Raw genomic sequence first — 26526 nt, 5'->3', positions numbered from 1 at the left:
GAGCGGGTCAGGACTCCGTCAGAGCGTCCACCTCAAACTACAGGTGCGGCAGGCGGCCTGGGGTCTTCTTTTTATTTTTCTGAAGCGAGAAGCCAGAAGGTAAAGAGACTCCTGCATGCACCCCGATCGGGATCCACCCAGCAAGCCCACTAGGGGGCAATGCTCTGCCCATCTGGGGCCCTTGCTCTGTTGCTCAGCAACCAAGCTATTTTAGCACCTGAGGCAGAGGCCATGGAGCCATCCTCAGCGCCTGGGGCCAACTTGCTCCAACTGAGAGCCATGGCTGTGGCAGGGAAAGAGAGAGAGAGAGAGAGAGGGAAGGGGAAGGGGTGGAGAAGCAGATGGGTGCTTCTCCTGTGTGCTCTGACCGGGAATCGAACCCGGGACATCCTCATGCTGGGCCAACGCTCCACCTACTGAGCCAACCGGCCAGGGCCTGCCCAGGATCTTAAATGCAGTCCGAGTCCATAGGTAGGTCTGGGCCGGGCCCGAGACCATTTCTGAGAAGCTTCCAGTGGCGCTGATGCTGCTGGTCTAAGAGGGCACTGAGAAGCTCTGTTCTCGTCCACGGTCCACCCCTCTGTTGTAGGGAGGTGGAGCTGGGCTCCAGGGAGGGGGACCCCCTACCGCGGGAGAACCAGGCGCTGGACGGCGCTTTCTTTCACTTGACTCTGCTGCCCCCCAGTGGCCACTTCCATGCTGCCCGGAACACCGGGCACCCACCTTTAAAATGAATAAAATGAATATTCAAATGAATTTAGTGTTCATGCAAATGCAGGTGTCATTAAAGCACGAACCGCCCTTTTGTGCAAGAGGTAACGCGGAACCAATCGGCAGACACCCTTGGCTGTCGCTAGGCAGGAGTAGTGTAATAAAGTAACTGTGAAGGTGCTCACCGAAGCGTGAGAACTCGTAAGACATGGTTTTCAGTGAAAAAGACAGAAAAGGGCACTTCTGTTCATCTTACAATTATGTAAAAACTATGTACTATAGCTTATTTACAAAATAAATATTTATACAGGCATAACAGGTCTCAGAAGCCTAGCCACCCAATTATGAATCATATTTCTTTGTGTGAGGTAGGATTTTCTGGAGACTTTTATTTATTTTTTTTGTTTGTTACCACTGGGAATTACTTTTACACCGCTCACAAAAATGAGGGGATATTTCAAAATGAAGATGAAGCAATAAAAAAAAAAAGCAGCATTTGATTTTTTTTTTTTTGTATTTTTCTGAAGCTGGAAACGGGGAGAGACAGACAGACTCCCGCATGCGCCCTTCCGGGATCCACCTGGCATGCCCACCAGGGGCGATGCTCTGCCCACCAGGGGGTGATGCTCTGCCCCTCTGGGGCGTCGCTCTGCCGGGACCAGAGCCACTCTAGCGCCTGGGGCAGAGGCCAAGGAGCCATCCCCAGCGCCTGGGCCATCTTTGCTCCAATGGAGCCTTGGCTGCGGGAGGGGAAGAGAGACAGAGAGGAAGGAGGGAGGGGTGGAGAAGCAGATGGGCGCTTCTCCTATGTGCCCTGGCCGGGAATCGAACCTGGGTCCCCCTCACGCCAGGCCGATGCTCTACCGCTGAGCCAACCGGCCAGGGCCGATTTTTTTTTTTAATTTTTTTTTATGAAACAAGAACGTCAGAAAAGCAAACGACAAGTGAAAGAATGTGATTGGATTATGCAAATGAGAAGCAAAACCCACGTTGATCTGGTTGGTGACAATGTACTCTACACAAGGCTGAACGGACTAGAGCGTCCGCCTGTTCCCTGATCCCCTCATCTTTGTGAGCGGTGTATATAGATGATATATTATCATCAGAAAACCCCTGGCTAGTTCACGAAAGGAAACAGCCATATATATAAATACAATAGTAGAGTTCAAGGTCACAAAAAGGAAAAACGTATTAGGAGATGGTGGAGGAGTCATGGGTGAGGCGGACAACATTTCCTCCTGCCGTTCCTTTGAGGTTAACTTGGTAACGAATGAATATTTACATAAGGCACCCCGTCCAGCTGCGGCACATGCAGGTTGGGGCCGGCGAAGGCAGCGTTCTCTGGGCGCAGGGCAGGAGTCCCCTGGTCCTTTGGTGAGGCTGGGTGGGGGGGCGGGGTGCTGTGGAGCTATCCGCCCCAGGGCATGGTCAGAGGGAACCACTGTCCTACCCACGGTCGGCCCTCACTCTGGCCTGTCCCCCTGCCAGCTGAAAGCCGACCTCCTGGACATTGCCACGGAGAACCAGACCCTCAACGAGACCCTGGGCTCTTTGTCGGACGCGGTTGTGGGCTTGACGCACGGTCAGCTGGAGTCTCTCTCCCCGGAGGCTGTGCACGGCGCCATCTCCACCCTCAACCAGGTGTCAGGCTGGGCCAAGAGCCAGGTCATCATCTTGTCTGCCAAATACTTGGCCCATGAGAAGGTCAGTGGGAGCTCCGAGCTCTTCTTGAACCCCCCGACACCCAGGGGCCAGGTATGGGCACCCAGCAGTGGGCATCCAATCAGTAAGAAGGTAGGGCCAAGACAGAGGGCCGCTGGGTTCAAAGGCTTGTTCTGCATTGACCGCTGGTCCGTGCGCTACCTTGGGCACTTGGCATGACTTCTCTTTGCCTCGGTTTCTCTAGTTGTAAGGTAAGGTGGGTAACAGTGGCATCTGGATTCAGCAGGCGGCACACAGGAAGAGGCCAGAGAGCACCATGGGACCAGGAGCATAAACCCAACGAGTAGGAGCTCGTGTTGAGCGGCTGGGCAAAGGGTGGGACTCATCCCAGGGCTTTCTCGCTAGTTGTGGGGGCCGCTAACGCCGACACGTCCCTCCTCCTGGGGTCAGAGATAATGCAGTTTTATCCCAGTCTCGGGCTGCCCAGAGCGGGCTGTCCCTGCAGAAGGCCCTGTTTGGAGGGAGTTAAGCACACAGACCCTGAAGCCGGGTGCCCTCGGTTCAGTCCTAGCCCGGTCTCCTGTCTGTGACCTTGGCAACATAAGGCAGCGCATGTCTAGTTGATGCGCCTGCCGCTTCTGGGGTAGGAAATGGGCCTTTTTCTTGGGCGGGGGCTCCAGAGATCTGAACCCTAAACATTTGGGCCCTGCTCCTCCTGGTTCACACTCACGCCACTTCCCCAGAAGCAAGCTGGCTCATGAGGACTGCATTGGGACCAGTTCCAATAGGACAACAACAAACTTTTATTTTATTTTATTTTTGACAGAGACAGAGAGAGAGAGTCAGGGAAAGGGACAGATAGGGACAGACAGGAAGGGAGAGAGATGAGAAGCGTCAATTCTTCGTTGCGTCTCCTTAGTTGTTCAGTGATTGCTTTCTCATATGTGCCTTGACTGGGGAGCTACAGCAGAGCGAGTGACCCCTTGCTCAAGCCAGCGACTTTGGGCTTCAAGCCCACAAGCGACCTTTGGGCTTAAGCCAGCGACTATGGGGTCACTTCTATGATCCCACGCTCAAGCCAGTGAACCCCATGCTCAAGTTGGTGAGCCCGTACTCAAGCCGGTGACCTCAGGGTTTCGAACCTGGGTCCTCCACGTCCCAGTCCAATGTCTCTGTCCACTGTGCCACCACCTGGTCAGACTACAACAAACATTTATTAAATGCTTACTGGGTACCAGGTTCTGGTCTAAGTGAGTCAATCATTTACTAGTACTTTCCAACAACACTGTGAGGTCAATCAGTAGTGTTATGACTTTGACTTTCCAGAGCATTCGTGTGAGGCACAGAGCATATCAGGGCATTGCCAAGGCCACCTACAAGGGACACAGTTGGGACTGAACCCAGGACACCCGGCTTCAGAGCGTGCTTGCTTACCTCCCATGCTAGCTACTTGCATCATGACGCCATGACCATCGCCCAGCCCATTCTCACTTTCTGACTCGAGGCCAAGGCTAGCCCGTCACCCTGTCCCTTCGAGCTTTGTGGTGATACTAGTTTGAAGGCTGGGCAGCCCTTCCCTGTTCTGGTTGGGACCTGGCCGGGTCTCTGTGGATCTGATATCCTGGAGACTGTCTTGCTCCCTCCCAGCCGTGTCTCGGTGGATCTGATACCCTGGAGACTGTCTTGCTCCCTCCCAGCCTTGTCTGTGGATCTGATATCCTGGAGACTGTCTTGCTCCCTCCCAGCCTTGTCTGTGGATCTGATATCCTGGAGACTGTCTTGCTCCCTCCCAGCCTTGTCTGTGGATCTGATACCCTGGAGACTGTCTTGCTCCCTCCCAGCCTTGTCTGTGGATTTGATACCCTGGAGACTGTCTTGCTCCCTCCCAGCCTTGTCTGTGGATCTGATATCCTGGAGACTGTCTTGCTCCCTCCCAGCCTTGTCTGTGGATCTGATACCCTGGAGACTGTCTTGCTCCCTCCCAGCCTTGTCTGTGGATCTGATACCCTGGAGACTGTCTTGCTCCCTCCCAGCCTTGTCTGTGGATCTGATATCCTGGAGACTGTCTTGCTCCCTCCCAGCCTTGTCTGTGGATCTGATATCCTGGAGACTGTCTTGCTCCCTCCCAGCCTTGTCTGTGGATCTGATACCCTGGAGACTGTCTTGCTCCCTCCCAGCCGTGTCTCGGTGGATCTGATACCCTGGAGACTGTCTTGCTCCCTCCCAGCCTTGTCTGTGGATCTGATACCCTGGAGACTGTCATGCTCCCTCCCAGCCTTGTCTGTGGATCTGATATCCTGGAGACTGTCTTGCTCCCTCCCAGCCTTGTCTGTGGATTTGATATCCTGGAGACTGTCTTGCTCCCTCCCAGCCTTGTCTGTGGATCTGATACCCTGGAGACTGTCTTGCTCCCTCCCAGCCTTGTCTGTGGATCTGATATCCTGGAGACTGTCTTGCTCCCTCCCAGCCTTGTCTGTGGATCTGATATCCTGGAGACTGTCTTGCTCCCTCCCAGCCTTGTCTGTGGATCTGATACCCTGGAGACTGTCTTGCTCCCTCCCAGCCTTGTCTGTGGATCTGATATCCTGGAGACTGTCTTGCTCCCTCCCAGCCTTGTCTGTGGATCTGATATCCTGGAGACTGTCTTGCTCCCTCCCAGCCTTGTCTGTGGATCTGATATCCTGGAGACTGTCTTGCTCCCTCCCAGCCTTGTCTGTGGATCTGATACCCTGGAGACTGTCTTGCTCCCTCCCAGCCTTGTCTGTGGATCTGATATCCTGGAGACTGTCTTGCTCCCTCCCAGCCTTGTCTGTGGATCTGATATCCTGGAGACTGTCTTGCTCCCTCCCAGCCGTGTCTGTGGATCTGATATCCTGGAGACTGTCTTGCTCCCTCCCAGCCTTGTCTGTGGATCTGATATCCTGGAGACTGTCTTGCTCCCTCCCAGCCTTGTCTGTGGATCTGATATCCTGGAGACTGTCTTGCTCCCTCCCAGCCTTGTCTGTGGATCTGATATCCTGGAGACTGTCTTGCTCCCTCCCAACCTTGAACGAAGTGGCTTGTCTCTTCTTACAAGGTGACTTTCACTAAGAAGCCAAGAGCGTTAAAGGTCTTCGTTGGGGGCGCAGGAAGAGACCATCCATTCTCTCGAGCAGAACGAGAGGAAACCACTCAGCTGTTCTTTCTGTGGAACCGAGGCGTGTCCTTGTCCCCTGGAAAACCACCTAGCACCGTCACTCCCAAGGGGGAGGGGGGACGTGCATGACTTCCGGTAGGGTGGCCCGCTGCAGTCCCACTTGTCATAAAGCCTCAGACTCGTATCCCGAAACATCTCTTCATTTCAGCTCAGAATTCCTACATGGAGGTCAGTGAGCTAGGGCTCTGCCCTGTCAGATGCCTGTCAGGGGACCTGGTGAGACCTGAGGGTGACCTCGGGGATTGTAAGAGGTGTCAGGACGGGGTGAACGGAGAGCCCCAGGACCTACCTCAGAGGGAGCTGCTGGTCAGTTCTTGCCCCTTGTTGTGGGTTTGTATCGCCTGACGATCAGATTAAAAACAAACATCCAAAAAGCAAAGACTCAAATCTGGACCTCTTTTTTATTTTTATTTTTTGTATTTTTCTGAAGTGAGAAGCAGGGAGGCAGAGAGACAGACTCCCGCATGCACCCGACTGGGATCCACCTGGCACGCCCACCAGGGGGCAATGCTCTGCCCATCTGGGGCGTCGCTCTGTTGCGACCAGAGCCATTCTAGTGCCTGAGGTGGAGGCCATGGAGCCATCCTCAGTGCCCGGGCCAACTTTGCTCCAATGGAGCCTTGGCTGCGGGAGGAGAAGAGAGAGATAGAGAGGAAAGAGGGGGAGGGGTGGAGAAGCAGATGGGCGCTTCTCCTGTGTGCCCTGGCCGGGAATCGAACCTGGGACTTCCACACATAGGGCCGATGCTCTACCACTGAGCCAACTGGCCTGGCCCCTGAACCAACCAGCCAGGGCCAAATCTGGACTTTTTATAGGAATCACACACACACACACACACACACACACACACACACACACGTCAGCTGGGGTGCACAGACCGCTGCTCTGGGTATTTGAACTGTGGCCTCAGACGGCAAAGCTCACCCCCAGGGAAGCCGTCACCGCTGGTGTCGTGTTGTGATATTTAACCCGCTTTCCTGCTAGAAGGGAAGAAGGAAAGAAGGGAGGTCTGGGAGGGCGGCACGCGTCTGGCTCGTGGTGGTGCCCCAGTGCCCACCCTGCTCCCCAGCATGCTGTGGGGTCTGGTCAAGGCCTGCGAGGAGGAAGGGGCCACAGCAGAGCCTCACCCACCCCGTGTGGCTGGTCCCCGCTCAGGTGCTGTCCTTTCACAACGTCAGCCAGATGGGCGTGCTGCTGGCCGGGGTCGGCACCCAGGCCTTCTACAGCATGGACCCCAGGGACCTGGCGCAGCTGCTGCGAAGCCCCGTCTCCTCACACGTGTCCCACCTGTCGCCCGCCCAGCAGCACGGTGTCCTCAGCAAGGTGAGGGGCGTGGCCGGCTCTCTGCCCTGGGGCTCGCGGAGCCTGTGGTTGGGGCGTCTTGTGAGTGGGCGGGGACTTCGGGGTGTCACCTTGGGCTGGGGTTGGCTCCGCCTCTGGCAAAGACCTGTTCTGAGCCTGCAGATGCCTGCCACCCCTTCTTTCCCGAAAGAGCCCCTCAGGTGACCTTACATTTATTTCTTCCAGACCCCAGGGCTCTCCCCAGAGTCCAATCTGGAAGACTTTTCACAAATCAGGTTTCTTGATATACTAATATTTATTTATTTATTTTTGTATTTTTCTGAAGTTGGAAACGGGGAGGCAGACAGACTCCCACATGCGCCCGACCAGGATCCACCCAGCACGCCCACCAGGGGGTGATGCTCTGCCCATCTGGGGTGTTGCTCCGCTGCAACCAGAGCCATTCTAGTGCCTGAGGCAGAGGCCATGGAGCCATCCTCAGCGCCCGGGCCAACTTTGCTCCAATGGAGCCTCGCTGCGGGAGGGGAAGAGAGAGACAGAGAGGAAGGGGAGAGGGAGGGGTGGAGGAGCAGATGGGCGCCTCTCCTGTGTGCCCTGGCCGGGAATCGAACCTGGGACCTCCACACACTGGGCCAATGCTCTACCACTGAGCCCACTGGCCAGGGTCAATATAATAATATTTTTAAAGTTTATTTCTCCAGTCGAAAACTCTAAAGTTCCTGGAATGCTTCTGAAAGCTCCTTCAATGGTTCTAAGTCAGGCCATGCCTCTTTCTCACGTGGCAGTGGGTCTCTGGAACAGTGGGCCCTAGTCTCTCAGTCTTGCCTTTTCCACCTGAAAAATCAGTTAAAAAAACCAAGGAAAGAAAAGGGGGTTTGGCCCCAAACGTCGACACCTGCAGACCACAGAAACCCAGATGGTGAAAAGAGAGAGCGTGGATTTTGAAACAAGACGGACTTGGACTTGGACCTCTCTTTCCACCCAGTTACTCCCTCAGCCTCAGTCTTCTCTGCTGTGAAATGGGGCTGACGGCAGTCCCCACCTCACTGGTTTGCTGACCCGATTGGACAGGTTTTGCTGGTCCGGGAAGCCCTTGACCCCAGCGCCTGGCCCTCCCCCAAGGCTGGGTGCCCCCTCGACCACGGCGGCCAGTATGTTCCGTCTTGCTTGGCAGGTGAAGGAAGCGGGAGAAGCCGCTGCAGGTGTCGTGGACGTACAAGGGGCTCTGTTTAAGGAAGTGTCTCTCTTCGATTTACGGCGGGAAGCCAGGTTCAACTCCACCGTCCTGAAGGAGAAGGAGCTGCGTAGGGCTCAGGTACGATCCCTGATCCCTGATGGCTCGGACCTGGCGCTGGAGCCAAGGTGTGTCAGAGGGGAGCCCCCACAGGGGCAGGAACTCCCTCGCCACTGGGCTGGGGGAGGCCCCACAGGGCCACTCCGGGGGACACCATCTACCCGGACAGAGCGTCAGACCCCACAGGTTAAGTACAGGCTCCGTCCTACCGGACTGTCCCCACGACCAATGCTACTGGTGAGTCCAGGGTGTCGCCTGGGCTCCTGACTGTCAGGTTATAGATCGGGGGGAGGGTCTGGCGACCCCCCTCCCTGGGTTTGGTGGGTTTTCCTGGAGTGGCTCACGGCAACTCAGAGCAGCGCTTGGCTCACCAGATCCTGGGTTTGTTGTGAAAGGACGTAACTCGGGAGCATCCGGGTGGAAGAGACGCACAGACGAGGCCTGGGGAGAGGGCTCAGGGCTCCCACATCCCCCCAAGTGCCACCGTCCCCCACATCACCTGTGGTCACCAGCGGAAGCTGTCGGAACCCTGCCCTTTGGGTTTTTAGGGAAGCTTTATTACATAGGCATGCTTGATGAACTCACTGGCCATGGGCGATGGGTGGAACTTCCAGTCTCCCCTCCCCACCCCTCCCCTCCCCTCCCTTCCCTACCCCTCCCTTTCCTCTCCCCTCCCCTTCGCTCCCTCCCTTCCCCTCCCCTCCCTGTCCCCTCTCCACCGTCTTTTCTCTCCCCCTCCCCTCCCTCTTCCCTCTCTTCCCTCTCCCCTCCCTCCCCTCCCCTCCCCTCTATCCCCTCCCTCCCTTTCCTTCTTCCCCTTTTCTCCCCTCCCCTCTTCCCTCTCCCCTCCCTCCCCTCCCTCCCCTCCCTTCCCCTCCCCTCCCCTCTCTCCCTTTCCTCCTTCCCCTCTCCCCTCCCCTCCCCTCTCTTCCCTCTCCCCTCCCTCCCCTCCCTTCCCCTCCCCTCCCCTCCCTCTCTTCCCTCTCCCCTCCCCTCCCCTCCCTCCCCTCCCTCTCCCCTCCCTCCCCTCCCTCCCCTCCCTCCCCTCCCTCCCCTCCCTTCCCCTCCCCTCCCCTCTCTCCCTCTCCTCCTTCCCCTCTCCCCTCCCCTCCCCTCTCTTCCTTCTCCCCTCCCCTCTCCCCTCTCCCCTCCCTCCCCTCCCTCCCCCTCCCCTCCCCTCCCCTCTCTTCCCTCTCCCCTCCCTTCCCCTCCCTCCCTTTCCTCCTTCCCCTCCCCTCCCCTCCCCTCCCTTCCCCTCCTTTCCCCTCTCCTCCCCTCTCTTCCCTCTTTCTTCCCCTCCCTCTCTTCCCTCTCCCCTCCCTCCCCTCCCTGGCAGTCCATGGTTGGGCCTGGAAACAGGGGAGACAGAGGGTTCTCAGCTGGGCAGTGGCTTCATGAAGCAGAGGACACAAACCTCCAGTCCGCTGCCCTGCAGGGGGGCCATCTCCTCCGTCCCCCACCTCCTGGAGCACCGGGAACAGCCTGGGTGTGAGCAGGCGCCTGGCCCCACAGGCTCTCTGCCACCGGTTCAAATCCCAGCTTCGTCACTTAGCAGACGTGCGGTCCCGGGCTCGTTACCGAGCCTGGCAGGCCTCTGTCTCCCTGTCTGTAAAACGGGGCTTCCCAGTGCTGGGCACGGCAGGTGCGTCTCACGGTGAGCGAGGGCCCCGTCCACACTGACCACCCCTCTCTCCCCTCAGGCCTTGTTCCTGTACGATCTTCTGTCGAAGACCACCAGAAGGCCCGAGGAGCTCCTGAGGTAGCGGATCCCCACTGCAGACCCCGGGGTGGGGGGCTGGCGGGCTCTGTGGAGCCCAGTTTCCCAGCTGGGAGCGTGGGACCGGCCCTGGCTGTGGCCTGGGTCAGACCAGCTCTCACCCACCTTCTCTCTCTCCGTCTTTCCTGTCTTACCTCCCCCCCCTTCTTCTCCTGGCCCCTCGTCTCCTTCCTCAGTGCTGGGCAGCTGATCCAAGGGGTGACATGCTCCCACATTGAGGCTCTGAGCCCCGAGTCCTTCCTCGCCCACGTCCGGTACTTTGAGAACAACCTCTCTCTGCTCTCGCTGCATCAGGTATTCCGGCTTCCCGCCTTCCGCCCATGCTGCTGACCTGGCGTTACCCCGGGGTGATTCTGGTGAAGCGGTGACGTGGGCCAGAGACCTAGCCGGGCTTCTCTGGTCCCCTCCCACCCCCCTGCCCCGCCCAAGGCTCCAAAGGCCCCTGTCCTCACAGCCAGCGCCTCCACACAGTGCTCAGTCCATGCTCTGATTGGAACCTTTGAACACCGTTGGGAGGGACACAGTGTTGCGTGTCCATCGTGACGTTCCCCTGAGACTGAAGGTCACGCCTTTCTTCATCCTCCCTCCCCTCATCCTTTTTTTTTTTTTTTGCATTTTTCTGAAGCTGGAAACAGGGAGAGACAGTCAGACAGACTCCCGCATGCGCCCGACCGGGATCCACCCGGCACGCCCACCAGGGGCGACGCTCTGCCCACCAGGGGGCGATGCTCTGCCCCTCCGGGGCGTCGCTCTGCCGCGACCAGAGCCACTCTAGCGCCTGGGGCAGAGGCCAAGGAGCCATCCCCAGCGCCCGGGCCATCTTTGCTCCAATGGAGCCTCGGCTGCGGGAGGGGAAGAGAGAGACAGAGAGGAAGGCGTGGCGGAGGGGTGGAGAAGCAAATGGACACTTCTCCTGTGTGCCCTGGCCGGGAATCGAACCCGGGTCCTCCGCACGCTAGGCCGACGCTCTACTGCACTCCCCTCATCCTTTCGAGAGGCTCGCCGGGAGCGGAACTCGGCTCTCAGTGTTTTTTTTTTTTCTCACATAAAACTTCTTTTCCAAATGGTTGCGGACACTCCTGAACGCTTCGGGGAGACCAGAGGGCAGGAAGGCTTGAGTCGTTCCTCGGCTCAAGGGCTTGGGTTTTGCCGGGTGACTTAGGTGCCAGCACCCCGCTGGGCAACCCCGTGCCCGCAGTCAGTGAGAGGGTGCGCGCGTCAGAATTCAGGAGCACGGATCTCACGTCACGTGCTCTTCCCGGAAAGACAGAAAGGAAAGGACACTGGGAAACTGTCGGAGGTGTTGGACCTGTCTGTGACCTGGATGAGGTCGTGTATCCTGGGTGTTTGCAGGCTCATCAAGTCGTGCAGGTCAAATACGCTGTAGTTCTTCGCAGATCAGTGATAGCTCAATAAAAGGGTTAAAAAAGATACGGACCGCGGAGTCCCCCTTGCAGACTTTCCCTTAGAGGGTCTGGGCTGAGGCCCCGTGATGGACATCGCTGACCGCCTTCCCGGTGAGGACCCGTTGAGCTAGGCTATGAAACACCTCACCCAGGTGGGGAGGAAGGCCAGGAACTGCCCCAATGGCTGTGGGAAGACCTCCACGTTCAAACAGGAATAGTTGTCCCCAAGAAAGCCCCTTACCCTGGGCTCTCCCCAGTCCTGAGAGAACCGTCAAAGACCAGTTCATTAGAAAAATTGCGCTTTCTTCTTTATCTTTTTGCTGAAAACACGTAATTATTATAGATATAATAGAAAGAAAGGCACATTTCCTCTAGGACAGTGGTTTTCAACAGGGGGACCCTTGGGCCATAGCTGGAGACACCGGTGGTCGCTACACGTGGGGCAGGGGATGCTGGAAGCCAGGGTTGCCACTTAGCAGGCCAGGGTGCAGGTGGCAGCCCCACAGCGAAGGGTGGTCCCACCCCACGTGTCCCCAGTGCCGAGGCTGAGAGTACTCGCTCCAGGGGTCACTCAGAGAAAAGCTGGCTCTTGACTTGAGAGGTTTTTGGTATAGTATATAAAACATAGTGACATGAACCTTAGAAAGCGGAATGAGCACCTACAGCAGGGGTCCCCAAACTACGGCCCCGTGGGCCGCATGCGACCCCCTGAGGCCATTTATCCAGCCCCCGCCGCACTTCCAGAAGGGGCACCTCTTTCATTGGTGGTCAGTGAGAGGAGCATAGTTCCCATTGAAATACTGGTCAGTTTGTTGATTTAAATTTACTTATTCTTTATTTAAAATATTGTATTTGTTCCCGTTCTGTTTTTTTTTGTTTGTTTTTTTTTTTACTTTAAAATAAGATATGTGCAGGGTGCATAGGGATTTGTTCATAGTTTTTTTTATAGTCCGGCCCTCCAACGGTCTGAGGGACAGTGAACTGGCCCCCTGTGTAAAAAGTTTGGGGACCCCTGACCTACGGCATACACGGTTAAGTTTATAGACGACCCGTCAGTACATACACATAGATTAAAGTAGAACATGGCCACCGTGCCAGGTCTATATTTATATAAAGATCTTCCATTCGGAAACTGTAGCTGTGTAGTATTCCGTTGTACGGAGACACCGTCACTGACCCCACCGGTCCCTACGGAGGGACATTACAGTGACCGCTCACTCGGCCGCAGTGATAAACCAGCTCTGGTGAGCATTCTCGGACCTGGGTTCCTTGTGCTCCTCCTGCTGTTGCCTCGGCTGCTCCTCTGCACGGTGGGCAGAATCGTGGCACCCGCTCCTACACGGGGTGTTCTGTCCAGTAAGGAAGCATTCGCAAAGGGCTTGGGAACAGGGCCCGGCCCCCAGAAAGCACCCTCTGGTTCGCCCTTATCATCATCTGACGAAATGCCTGGCGCTCTTTTAATCCTTCTTCAGATGAATTGTTTGGCTTGGAAGTACTGGGAGGTGTCCAGGTCTCGCATGCAGCCCTTCCTCCTGACGGCGCTCCCGTAAGTGTGCTCCCCTCCCTCCTGGTTCACTCCTACAATACAATACAATGGAGAGGACTCGCCCCAGCCACAGGGATCCTCCCCCCTCCCTTCTGGTTCACTCCTACAATACAATACAATACAATGGAGAGGACTCGCCCCAGCCACAGGGATTCTCTCCCCTCCCTTCTGGTTCACTCCTACAATACAATACAATAGAGAGGACTCGCCCCAGCCACAGGGATTCTCCCCCCTCCCTTCTGGTTCACTCCTACAATACAATACAATAGAGAGGACACGCCCCAGCCACAGGGATTCTCCCCCCTCCCTTCTGGTTCACTCCTACAATACAATACAATACAATGGAGAGGACTCGCCCCAGCCACAGGGATTCTCCCCTCTCCTGGTTCACTCCTACAATACAATACAATACAATGAAGAGGACACGCCCCAGCCACAGGGATCCTCCCCCCTCCCTTCTGGTTCACTCCTACAATACAATACAATACAATACAATGGAGAGGACTTGCCCCAGCCACAGGGATTCTCCCCCCTCCCTCCTGGTTCACTCCTACAATACAATACAATACGATAGAGAGGACTCGCCCCAGCCACAGGGATTCTCCCCCCCCCCCGGGGGTTTCAGCCACAGGGATTCTCCCCCCCCCCCCCCCGGAGGTTTCAGCCACAGGGATTCTCCCCCCTCCCTTCTGGTTCACTCCTACAATACAATACAGTACAATGGAGAGGACTCGCCCCAGCCACAGGGATTCTCCCCCCTCCCTTCTGGTTCACTCCTACAATACAATACAATACAATGGGGAGGACTCGCCCCAGCCACAGGGATTCTCCCCCCTCCCTTCTGGTTCACTCCTACAATACAATACAATACAATGGAGAGGACTCGCCCCAGCCACAGGGATTCTCCCCCCTCCCTCCTGGTTCACTCCTACAATACAATACAATAGAGAGGACTCGCCCCAGCCACAGGGATTCTCCCCCCTCCCTTCTGGTTCACTCCTACAATACAATACAATGGAGAGGACTCGCCCCAGCCACAGGGATTCTCCCCCCTCCCTTCTGGTTCACTCCTACAATACAATACAATACAATGGGGAGGACTCGCCCCAGCCACAGGGATCCTCCCCCCTCCCTTCTGGTTCACTCCTACAATACAATACAATACAATGGGGAGGACTCGCCCCAGCCACAGGGATTCTCCCCCCTCCCTTCTGGTTCACTCCTACAATACAATACAATGGAGAGGACTCGCCCCAGCCACAGGGATTCTCCCCCCTCCCTTCTGGTTCACTCCTACAATACAATACAATACAATGGGGAGGACTCGCCCCAGCCACAGGGATTCTCCCCCCTCCCTTCTGGTTCACTCCTACAATACAATACAATGGAGAGGACTCGCCCCAGCCACAGGGATCCTCCCCCCCGGGGGGGGGGTTCAGCCACAGGGATTCTCCCCCACCCTGGGGTTTCAGGGTTTCCGTGGGGGCCAGAAGCAGAGTGGAGAGTACCTTTGACAGCGAAGCCCTTGAGAACCAGGATTTAGATTCTGAGCCTCACGTAGATATTTCAGAACCCCTGGCTTTTCTTGTTACTTTAAAAACCAAAGCCAAAGCCACCCAGGCCACCGAAGCAAGCCCTGCCCGGGCTGGCCTCACAGCCGTGCCAAGCTCCCAGGGGAGTCAGGGTTGATGCAAACCGTGGGGATGTTTCCTGGTATGTGTGGGTGCTCAGGCCTCAGGGGGGTGGTGGTGTGTGCAGCAGCCCTGCATTAAAAATATGGCCTGGACACTGTTTCCTCTTTTCCTTCTCTTGCTGTTATTGTCTTCATTCATTCAAAATATATTTATTGAGTGCTTATTATGTACTAGTTCTTAGAGATAACTACATTTTCCCCTTAGAAGAGATTATCATCTTATGGGGGGGGAGGGGGATAGACAGTCAGGAAGCCAATTACAATATCAAGCTGCTATTTGGTTGAGCGTGACAAAAATCTTAACTCAAACTGGCTTAGGCAATAAAAGACAATTTTGGGGGTTTAGGTAACTGGCAAGTCCGGGGGTGGATTTCAGGCACGGCTCGATCTAGGGGCTGAAACGATATCATCTCCCTGACAGATTTTCCCTGTAGGCTTCTCTGTCAGGCAGATTCCTTTCTCTCTGGTGGCCCCTGGCCGATATAAGGTTCCATCTTCTTAGTTTTATATTCAAGGAAAAGAACGACTTTCTCTTCCCCTTCTCCTCCATACGACTGGGGTCTGACTCTCTTTGGCCTACATTGGACCGATTGGCTCTCCTCCACCCAATCCCCGGGATGGGGAGGGTGGGTAACTTGCACTGGGGCCGAGTGTGAAATGGGCTTCCCCACTAAAGGCACAAGGACTTTCAATTTTCCTCTTCTCCTCCACTCTCCTCAACCTGTCAATCATCAACAGGTGGATGGAGATGCCCTCCCGTGATCAGTACCGCCGGGGGCATCAGAGAGGAGCGTGATGGGCGGGAGGCCTGCCACCTGCCCAGAGGCACCACCCCGCCCCTGGGAGAAGGGACATCTGAAGGATGAAGGGACCCCTGTGATCAGCTCTTGGGCACGCAGACCCTGCTTGTGGACTGGACTAGCCATCCCAAGCGGTCACTGTCTTTCTCCCGTTGCCTCCCCGTCTCTCTCCAGGGCTCGCTACCTGGCTTCTGTCCCCGTGTCCCGATGTGTGCCCGTGCTGATCAGTCTGGGGAAGGTTCACTTGGACTCCTTGGTTCTAGATCCCCACAAAAAGAATTTGGTCCTCAGGAAAGTGCAGCAGTGTCTGGTAAGGAAAGTGTGTGTGTGTGTGTGTGTGTGTGTGTGTGTGTGTGTGTATGTGTGTGTGTGACACGTTCACTGACCTCCCTTTCCCTCCGGTTATCTGGGACCGTCCCAGGGAGAGCTCTCAGGTGGTCTGGCTGGAACCTCAAACCTGCTGTGGGTCTCAGGGCTGACTCGGAAGCCACCAGGTGGGACAGTCTTGGCCATTGGTGCTGGAGACTGCCATTCTCCGGGGAATGATGAGGAGACTGCTCCGGGGCACTGGACAGAGCTCAGTGCACAGAGTCTGGGTTCTGGGCAGGCCTCTGCCGGTGATTGGTTCTGGGGCCGTGGGAAAGTCACTTCCCTCTCCCTGAGCCTCAGTCCCTTACCTGCAGGATGGGTGCAAGAGCACTTTCCCGACAGTGTTATTGAGAGCACGAGAGAGGCGAGGTCTTGCTTGGTACCCAGGCCCAAACGGACGGCTGCCCCGCTGTGAGCCCTGGCCTCACCACCAGAGGGCAGCTTCTTTCTCTTTAAACAGGGATGTAGTATTTACCTCGTAGAGCCACTTTATTACATTTTTTTTTTTTTTCAGAGACAGAGAGAGAGTCAGAGAGAGGGATAGATAGGGACAGATAGGAAATGGAGAGAGATGAGGAGCATCAATCATTAGTTTTTTGTTGTGACACCTTAGTTGTTCATTGATTGATTTCTTTTTTTTTTTTGTATTTTTCTGAAGCTGGAAATGGGGAGAGACAGTCAGACAGACTCCCGCATGCGCCCAACCGGGATCCACCCGGCACGCCCACCAGGGGGCGATGCTCTGCCCATCCGGGCCTCGTTCTGTCGCAACCAGAGCCACTCTAGCGCCTGGGGCAGAGGCCAAGGAGCCATCCCCAGCACCCGGGCCATCTTTGCTCCAATGGAGCCTCGGCTGCAGGAGGGGAAGAGAGAGAGACAGAGAGGAAGGAGGGGGTGGGGGTGGAGAAGCAAATGGGCGCTTCTCCTATGTGCCCTGGCCGGGAATCGAACCCGGGTCCCCCACACGCCAGGCCAACGCTCTACCGCTGAGCCAACCGGCCAGGGTGATTTATTTCTTATATATGCCTTGACCACGGGCCTTCAGCAGGCCAAGTAACCCCTTGCTTGAGCCAGCGACCCTGGGTCCAAGCTGGTGAGCTTCATTCAAACCAGATGAGCCCGCACTTAAGCTGGCAACCTTGAGGTCCCAAACCCAGGTCCTCTGCGTCCTAGTCCAATGCTCTATCCACCGCATCACCGCCTGGTCAGGCCTCTTAGAGCCACTTTAATGAATAGTGGATCCAGGCCTGTAAACATTAGTGCCCAGCACATAGTAAGCACTCAATAAAGACTAGCTCTTTTTGTCACATTGACAAGGAGGTTTGAGTCCCTGCCTGGCCAGTGGCTTCAGTGGTAGAGAGTTGGCCCAGTGTGTGGAAGTCCTGGGTTTGATTCCCGGCCAGAGCACACAGGAGAAGCGACCATCTGCTTCTCCACCCCTCCCCCTTCTTCTTCTCTCTCTCTTCCCCTCCCACAGCTATGGCTCAAACGAGCAAATTGGCCCCAGGCACTGAGGACCTGAGGACGGCTCCATGGCCTCACCTCAGGCGCTGCAATAGCTCTCAGTTGCCGAACAACGGAGCAGCAGCCCCAGATGGGCAGAGCATCACCCTCTAGTGGGCTTGCCAGGTGGATCCCAGTTGGGGCACATGCGGGAGTCTCTTTCTCTGCCTCCTTGACTCACGTGATTAAAAAAAGAGAGAGAGAAGAGGTTTGAAGACTTTCAAAGACCATACAAACTCTGACATGCTTATTATTATTTATGTACTTTTATCATAAGGGTAGTTGAACTCTGGGGTCTCAGAGCAAAACACGACGACAGCCCTCGTGTACCTAGATCTCCGCATGCACGGAGTCTCTGTCCACACTCGCTCCCCGTGGGGTCTCCCCGGAGTCAACTCAGGTCTTCCTGGGGTGAAATCCCGGTGCTATCTTTGCTAGTCAGAGGCAGGGCAGCCGATGACACATTCCATCCCAGAATTTTTGGGAGGTTTGGGGGTGGGGAAGTGATTTTAAGGGGTCACGACCTTGAGCCCCACGTGTCTGTTTCAGGACCACTCCCTTGCTGACGAGTACGCTGTGGACGTCGTGGGGAAGCTGCTCTGCCACCTGCCGGCGGCCCTCCTCCTGCACGGAGTGTCCGCAGGGGCCTGGGCCACCGCCCTGCACGGCCTCCGAGACTGCCCGGGTCTCAGCCCTGAGCAGAAGGCCGCGGTGAGGCTCAGGGTCCTGGAGCAGCACGGGTGAGGAGGGGCGGGGCCCAGCTCCAGGGGTGGGGCGGGTGGGGGCGGGGCTCAGCTATGGGGGCGGGGCTCAGCTCCAGGGGTGGGGCGGGTGGGGGCGGGGCTCAGCTATGGGGGCGGGGCTCAGCTCCCGGGACGGGGCGGGGGTGGAGGTGAGGGTGGGGGCGGGGCCCAGCTCCAGGGGCGGGGCGGGTGGGGGCGGAGCTCAGCTATGGGGGCGGGGCCCAGCTCCAGGGGCGGGGCGGGTGGGTGCGGGGCTCAGCTATGGGGGCGGGGCCCAGCTCCAGGGGCGGGGCGGGTGGGTGCGGGGCTCAGCTATGGGGGCGGGGCCCAGCTCCAGGGGCGGGGTGGGGGCGGGGCTCAGCTATGGGGGCGGGGCCCAGCTCCGGGGGTGGGGTGGAGGTGAGGGTGGGGGCGGGGCTCAGCTCCAGGGGCGGGGTCGGGGGTGTGAGTCTCAGCTCCGGGTGTGGGTGGGGGTGGGGTGGGGGCGGGGCTCATCCTTGGGGGCGAAGGTGAGGGTGTTAGGACTCAGTTGGGGGGGGCGAGGGTAGGGTGGAGTGGGGGCAGGGCTCAGCTCCGGGGGGGGTGCTCTGTGGGGGTGGGGGCGGGGCTCAGCTCTGGGTGTGGGTGGGGGCGGTAGCGGGGCTCAGTTATGGGGGAGGAGGCGGGGTGTTAGGACTCAGCTACGGGGGCGAGGGTGGGCGGGTCTCAGTTCCACGGGGGGGGGCTCAGCCTGGGGGGGTTGTGGGTGTGGGTGGGGGCCGGGGCGGGGCTCAGCTCCGGGGGCAGGATTGGGGGCTGTGCTGGCAGAGGGAGGGGCGCACAGACCAGAGCGAGTCTCTAACTTGGGGTGAGGTTAGCCGCTTACGTTCGTTCGTGCTGGAAATGCCACCCCCAGTCTTCTGGCCTCAGCTTCCCTGTGAAGCGAGGACACAGTCGCCGGCCATCCCCACGCCCCTGGGCAGGTGGAAAGGGAAGGAGTTTCGGGAAATGCAGCACTTGACAAATGCAGGAGGGGTCGAGTGGTTGCTGCTCTGAGTAACAGTAACGACGGCGGTGGTGAGGGACGCGGTTGGGGCACCGTCAGCTCTGGGTCAGGAGAGCGCCCCTTGGGGGCGGGGAGCGGCGCTGCTCTTCTCCAGGCAGAATTTTCTGAACTTGGGTCGGACCGCTGAGTGGGGGCTGGCCATCCATCAGCCCTTGGACAACAAAGGTTTTTGGTGAAATCACTGTGTCCCAGACACTCTGCGACGACGTCGAGTTTAAGAGCACTGAGTTGGGAGTCAGAACTCCTTTTGGGGTCCTCTCCTGTCTGTGTTTGTGACCTGGGAAAAATTACTGAGCTTTTTTTTTCACATTTGTAGGCGCGGGGGAGGGGTGGTGGTGGTGGTGATCGTCCCCGTAGGATTGTGGTGACAGTTAACTGAGTGAACACATGCAGAGGACTTACCTTACAACAGTGCCTGGCACGGAGGACCGGAGTGCGTGGCAGCTGTTGTACCAGTGGTCATTGAGATAGGTGTGCTTCCTTCCGGTCCTCGCAGAGCAGATGGTCTGGTGGGTCCTATTTTTAGTCAAAGAGAGGAGGGAGGTGCTTTCTGGCCAGGGGTAGTTTGCCTCCGTCCTAAGGCAGGGGTCACCGTTGCTAACTGGGCTGGTGTCCCTTCACTGGAGACATTTGGGGTCCCTATAAGAGCAACAGTAGCTTCTGGCCTGACCTGTGGTGGCGCAGTGGATAAAGCGTCGACCTGGAATGCTGAGGTCGCCAGTTCGAAACCTGCACTTGTCTGGTCAAGGCACATATGGGAGTTGATGCTTCCTGCTCCTCCCCCCTTTCTCTCTCTCTCTCTCTCTCTCTCTCTCTCTCTCTCTCTCTCTCCTCTTTAAAATGAATAATAATAAAAAAAAGAGCAGCAGTAGCTTCTGTATCAGTGCTGTACACCTCCTGCTTGGTTCAAGGGGAAAGTTCGGCTTGTTGTGAGAGAAAGGCTCTTTTGGTAATGTAACAAAACGGGTAAACCATCAATCACTGTCCTATGGAGGAAGGAGAGGAAGGAAATGCTGTGACGTAAATGACAGAAATGTATCAATTAAATTCAAGCCACAAAATGAGAATTGAGTGAGTTTGGAAATTGAATGTGATGGACCCCCCCCTCCCCCCAGGTGGATCCCAGCAGGCATGGTTGGATACAGGAGCTCAAATGAGGTCAAGGATGCTTGCTCTGTGTTCTGGGGTGTGACTTTTATTATCTCCAGTGGTGATAGAAATGGCTTTCAATATTTCTATTTCTATTTTTATTTTTTTTACTGCTTGAGATACCAGAAGAAAGAGAGAAGGCTTGACCAGTAGTTCTTTCGAAATTCCTGGGGATGATTCTGATTGGCCAGCTTGCATCCCACACACCTTGTCTTGGCCAGGGAAGGGGGACCATGTGATTGACAGTCTCCCCGCATAGGAAGACAGACTCTTTATATATATATATTTTTCCATTTTTCTGAAGCTGGAAACAGGGAGAGATAGTCAAACAGACTCCCGCATGCGCCCGACCGGGATCCACCCGGCACGCCCACCATGGGGCGACGCTCTGCCCACCAGGGGGCGATGCTCTGCCCATCCTGGGCGTCGCCATATTGCGACCAGAGCCACTCTAGCGCCTGAGGCAGAGGCCACAGAGCCATCCCCAGCGCCCGGGCCATCTTTGCTCCAATGGAGCCTTGGCTGCGGGAGGGGAAGAGAGAGACAGAGAGGAAGGAGAGGGGGAGGGGTGGAGAAGCAGATGGGCGCTTCCCCTGTGTGCCCTGGCCGGGAATCGAACCCGGGTCCTCCGCACACCAGGCCGACGCTCTACCGCTGAGCCAACTGGCCAGGGCGGAAGACAGACTCTTATAGCTGGGGGGGGGGGGCAGGGGCAACAGCACGGTGTTTCAATCTACTGCTTCTTCTCTCTTCTCCTCTCAGGCGCCCCCAGAACTGGACAGCGGAGACCACGAGGGACCTGGCGCCCTTCCTTGTGCTTTTCTCGGGAGAGGAGTTAAGCTCCGTGGCCACAAAGGTACCTCTGTGTTCTCTGGTAGCAAGCTGAAGGAGTTTGAAAGGAGAGAAAAGGGAGTGCATTCTATTCCACTGACTTTGCTGCTGCCAAATTTGTTTTTTTCTGGAACCTTCCTCCCTGTTCCAAAGGGGCTCCGGTGTTTCCAGCTCCGGCCCAGGTCGCCCAAGGTTCAGGAAAAGGGGAGGGAGGCCACAGCAGCTAACTGACCCTGACCTTGCATGTGGCCCTCTCGCAGAGCTGTGAGTTAGCAACCACCCTGCTCTTTCTACACGCGGGTGTGTTCCAGGTCTTACACGCACCAGCGCCGTACACACACACACACACACACACACACACACACACACACTCACACGACAAGCCTGCATACATAAGATACATTTATAGCACTGAACGTTGGTTGCGTTGTTATGGAGGTTGAGTACCCTAATATCTGATTCTCTGTAGAGACCAGGTTAGTTGGGTGAGGGATTAAATTCATACGAGAAGCCGTTTCACAGGAAGGAAGGAAAACTCGGGGCAGTAAGGACTGGTAGAGCTTAAACTCTGGTTTCAGTCTGTGTTTCATGGGCTTAGTTAATTATGATCGGTTCCTCCTGTTCCTCTTTTATGCCCCACAGTTTCCTGATATCCTTCAGCAAACAGCTTCCGAGATGCCCGGGACCTTGCCCCCCAGAGAGTTCCTCCGGGCTGTCTTTGACTCAGTTCGGAACAGCAGCGAGAGGGTCCCCAGCACTGACCCCAGTCCTGGTGAGTGTTTCCAGGGCGCCTGTGCCCGTGCCGTGGCAGCCGCGTTTGCGCTGAGTCACTAGCATCAAGAAGATATTGGTCCAGGGCGCTGGATGAAGTGTTTGCAAAGCAACAGGGTGGCACAGATCCACCGGCCAAGGAACCACAGCTTTGCAAAGTGATTTGGAAGCACATCCCGCGTGGCTCACCCAGACTAGTAGGTTAGTGGTGAACACATGCAACATACCTTCCTTCCTTCCTTCCTTCCTTCCTTCCTTCCTTCCTTCCTTCCTTCCTTCCTTCCTTCCTTCCTTCCTTCCTTCCTTCCTTTCTCCCTCCCTCCCTCCCTCCCTCCCTCCCTCCCTCCCTCTCTCTCTTTCTTTCTTTCTTTCTTTCTTTCATTTAGTGAGAGGAGGGGAGGCAGAGACCGGCTCCCGCATGCACCCTGACTGGGATCCACCTGGCAAGCCCACTAGGGGGTGATGCTCTGCCCATTTGAGACGCTGCTCTGATGCTCAGCAACCGAACTTCTTCTTAGTGCTTGAGGCAGAAACCACAGAGCGATCCTCAGTGCCCGGGGCTGCAGGAGGGTGGCAGAGAGAGAGAGAGAGAGAGAGAGAGGCAAGAGGGGAACGGGTGGAGAAGCAGATGTGTGCCTTTCCTGTGTGCCCTGACTGGGAATCGAACCCGGGACATCTATATGCCGGGCCAACGCTCTTATCACTGAGCCAACCGGTCAGGGCCACAACAAGCAGCATTTCAAAGAGATTGACTGAATGGAGCCCAAATGGCTGAGTGGGTCTGTGTGCTGGGCCCAGGCTGGCCGGTGTGAACCCTGGGGCTGCCACTCACTGGCCGTGGGATTGTGGGTGAGCTTCTCCACCTCTCCGTGCCTCCGTGCTCACGCTCTGTAAAACAGGACAATAACAGTCCCTGCCTGACCAGGTTATTGTGAGGCTTCGTGGGTTTAAACCTCTGAGACGTTCCCGACAGTGCCTGGCAGGTGTGTGGGCAATGCTCAGTGTTAGGTGCACCTACTCAGTGCAGACGTGTGCGCCAGGAGGAGGCGACAAAGTTACTCAGACCCGATGAGAACGGCGGTAATCACAGCTGAGAGTCCCTGCTTGCGCTCTGTGGTTCCTGCAACAAAGGATCCCTGAGCAGAATGTGTGCACAGAACACGAAACCCCGCCCTCAGGGAGCCTGCTTTCCAATGGCTGAGCGTGGGTGGCCAGACAAGAAGTTACACAGTAGCATGTTGTGCGATGATACAAGTAGATACAAGTACCGAGAAGGAAAGTGAAGGAGGCAAGGGTTGCAAGTCTGGGTGGGGAACTGGAGTTTGAAGGGGAGCCTTTTCATTTCCCTGAGAAACTGACATTTGAGTTAAGACCTGAGGGAATGGGGGGGGGAGTTTTGGAGTCTTCCAGGCAGAAGAAAGTGTGAGAGATGAGAGGCCAGTGTGGCTGGAGTGGGGTGAGACACAGGCCAGTCATCTAAGGCCTTTTATATTTTTAAATGTATTATTATTATATATATTATTATTTTGAGAGAGAGAGAGAGAGAGAGACAGAAATGGAGAGAAAGGAGAAGCATCAACTCGTAGTTGCAGCACTTTAGTTGTTCATTGATGGCTTTTTCATACATGCCTTGACCAGGGAGCTCCAGCCAAGCCAAGCCAGTGACCCCTTGCCCCCTTGCTCAAGCCAGCGACCTTGGGCTCAAGCCAGCGACCTTGGGCTCAAGCCAGCAACCTTGGGCTCAAGCCAGTGACCTTGGGATCACGTTGATGGTCCTGCGCTCAAGCTGGCAACCTCAGGGTTTTGAACTTGGGACCTCAGCATCCCAGGCCAGCGCTCTATCCACTATGCCACCACTGGTCAGGCCATGGGGGTCCTTCTAGAGACATCCTAAGGACTTGGGCTCTTACCCTGGGTAGGTGTTTCAGGGCGCATCTCAGCACAGAAGTGTAACAGTCTGATTCATGTTGGGTGATCATCACGCCAGGCTTTGTCTTCCCTTCATCTCTGTCCTGTGAGGTAGACCCTGTGGTCTCTCCCATTTTATTGAGAAAGGAAATTGGGGTTTAGAGAGATGAAGAAACTTGGGCAAAGTCACAGCATTAATAATTAGCAGCTCCTCGGCCCTGCCCAGTGGCTCAGTGGCTAAAGCATTGGCCTGGCATATGGATGTCTGCAGTTCAATTCCCGGTCAGGGCACAAAAGAGAAGCAACTATCTGCTTTTCTCCCCCTCCCTCTCCTCCTTCTCTCCATCTTCCCCTCCTGCAGCCAGTGGCTCAGTTGGTTTGAGAGTTAACCCTGGGTGCTGAGGACAGCTCAGTTGGTCAGAGAGTGCCAGCCTCAGGTGCTAAAAATAGCTCCATTGATCTGAGCATTGACCCTAGATGTGTGGATCCCAGTTGGGGTGCATGTGGGATTCTGTCTCACTCTTTCTCCTCCCCTCACTTAAAAAAAATAATTGACAGCTCTTGGATTTGACATCAAATATGGTGGAGTTCACTACTCTCCTCACAGCCTCTCAATCCAGTTAAATGGCAACATTCCTAGTCTTTCCATCCTTGGGGAGGGTGCTGTTACCAGTGCGTGATCCGAGTTGCCATTAGTGGTTCTGGGTTATTAATCACTGCTGTGCTTGTAGTAATGGATGGATTAGCAGAATTACTACTTGGTTTCATTTTAGTGAATTGGTGTGTGTATCTGTATGTTTGTGTATGTGTGTGTGTGTGTTGATTCATTCAACAAGCATTTGCTAAACACCTGCTTCTTGCCAGGCTGGGGAACACAGTGAGGGTAAGACCAGGTTCCTGTGGCCCTGTTGAATCTTTCTGTGCCTCTAGTCCTGTGTTGTCACCGGACCCTATTTTCAACAGAAAGTGGGGAAAAGGGGGCGTCTGGAAGGGATGGGTCTTCTGTCCCCTCCAAGTGGGTTATGACAGCAATGTTGGAGGACCTCGCACCGTGCCCTTGGCCTGGTCCAGTGTCACCTCGCGATTGGAGTCCAGTGAATTGGCATTGAGGATGCAATGAGAAGGGAGGGGCGCGGGGCTTGGGAAATGTCCCGGGGGGGGGGGGGCTGGGCTGGTGCTGGTGGCTCTGTCACCATCCGGGGGTCCAGGATGGCTCTTCATAAGACAAGGAGCCTTGGGGTTTTCTCCTGGTGGAGCACCTCTGGGCCACCAAATACGTTTCCGTGCCGAGGAGGGGTAGCCGGTTTGGCCAGGTATGTCTCAAGTTTTTCAAAAGACCAGAGTGGGTGGGTTTCTCCCATTGCCAACCAAGCAGGAAGTCTAGGGGGTGGAGTGGGGGCACAGCCTGCCCCGGGGTCTTCATGGAGGGCAAACCACCCTCCCTTCCCGCCCTTAGCAGCGATCCCCCCTCACCAGTCTGGAGGCCTTCACTCTGGGTTTCCCACCGGGCTGTTTGGGGTGCTGGCGGCAGGCGGCCTACGTGATGAGAAGTAGGTATTGCGTGTTCACGGCGCTCCCGACACGAAGTGCTCTGTGTATGACAATGCATCCAGTCCCTCACAGGACCTCGACAAGGCCGCTTTCTCCCCGTTTTATAGTTGAGGAAACTGAGGCACAGAGGGGTTACGTAGCTTTGGGTTGGGATTTATAGCCAGAACTCTTCTCCAGCGGCGCCTGTGGACCTAAGGCCACTGGCCGTCTACCGTCCTGTGGCAGAAACTCCTACTGGGTGCACGTGGCTGTGCAAGGCGTCGGTGTGCGCGCCATCTTGTTACCAGGTCGTTAGCGAGAAATGGCCGACGTGGGGTTCCAACGGGTCCCCGAGCCTTTGCCTGTCAGTGTCCACGCTGTACGCCTCTCCTGGGTAAATCCCAGCTGCAGAAGGGTGTTACCCATTTCGGTAAAGAACAGGCTGGCCCTTCCTGAACGTCTCTGTCCTTCCTTCCTTCCCCGTGTGTGGGAGGAGAGTGAAGGTCTTCACTTCCTCCCATCCCGGGGAAGTGAAGGTCGAGGCCAAGCCTACGTGACTGAGGCCGTGGCGTCCAGGGAAGGCCCCAAGGACGTGGGTGTGTGGCCCTGCTGGAGCTTTCTGCGGGTCAGGACTCAGACAGCAGGTGGATGGTGCTATGTCTCAGAAAGGGCAAGAGAAATCTAATCCGTTTTGCCAAACTAAATAATAAAATTGGACACTGGATTCTGCTTGTTAGTTTCTCAGGCAAGATGACAGATTTCTGCTTAATCAATCGGACTAGCCGCTCTCACCAAGGCTCCTCAGTCCTGGAGAGATTGGGGTCCTCCACCTGCAGTGTTGTTGCTGCCTCATTCCTTTGTGGGCTCCTCTTCATGAGACCCTGAACATTGACAACCCCCGTGTCCCCCCATGTTCAGGTTGCCATGGAGTCGAGGCCCCCACTTCTGATGACATCTTCCGGTTGGCTGAAGCCAATGCCTGCTGGGACCCCCAGGCCCTGCTCTGCATGGAGGAGGACACCTTCCTCAGGAGTGTGGATCTTCTGGGGGCTGTCCGGGGTTTCAGCTGGCCTCAGCTGATGGCCCTGAAGGAGAAGGCCGTACAGGTAGAGCCCCCCCTGTGGCAGGAAGCGTAGAACCGAGGCCAAACCCAGCGCCACGCTCCCAGCACCTCTGTGACAGGGGGTTCCGCTGCCCCTGACCGCGGCGGCTTCTCAGGAACGGTGCCTTTCCTTTCTCAGAATCCGCTGCAAATTCATCTGCACACGTAGCAGGAAAGAGTAAAAACAG

The 26526-nt window shown here is 56.3% G+C and overlaps 1 protein-coding gene across 1 annotated transcript in view; it reads left to right on the top strand.

Moving 5' to 3' along the window:
* The window catches only part of LOC136404361 (otoancorin-like), an 87242-nt gene that overhangs the window by 28912 nt on the left and 31804 nt on the right, over window positions 1-26526 (top strand). The window contains exons 12-22 of the mRNA XM_066383678.1: window positions 2200-2415; window positions 6725-6892; window positions 8046-8186; window positions 9866-9924; window positions 10119-10236; window positions 12821-12894; window positions 15562-15697; window positions 17809-17999; window positions 20959-21052; window positions 21670-21799; window positions 26155-26342. Of these exons, the coding sequence (XP_066239775.1) occupies window positions 2200-2415; window positions 6725-6892; window positions 8046-8186; window positions 9866-9924; window positions 10119-10236; window positions 12821-12894; window positions 15562-15697; window positions 17809-17999; window positions 20959-21052; window positions 21670-21799; window positions 26155-26342 (1515 nt within the window). The remainder of the gene's footprint in view (window positions 1-2199; window positions 2416-6724; window positions 6893-8045; window positions 8187-9865; window positions 9925-10118; window positions 10237-12820; window positions 12895-15561; window positions 15698-17808; window positions 18000-20958; window positions 21053-21669; window positions 21800-26154; window positions 26343-26526) is intronic.

Source organism: Saccopteryx leptura, chromosome 4 (genome assembly GCF_036850995.1).
Source record: "Saccopteryx leptura isolate mSacLep1 chromosome 4, mSacLep1_pri_phased_curated, whole genome shotgun sequence".
Lineage (NCBI taxonomy): Eukaryota > Metazoa > Chordata > Mammalia > Chiroptera > Emballonuridae > Saccopteryx > Saccopteryx leptura.
Note: the sequence above shows the minus strand (reverse complement) of the source record. Positions and strands in the feature narration are given on the sequence as shown.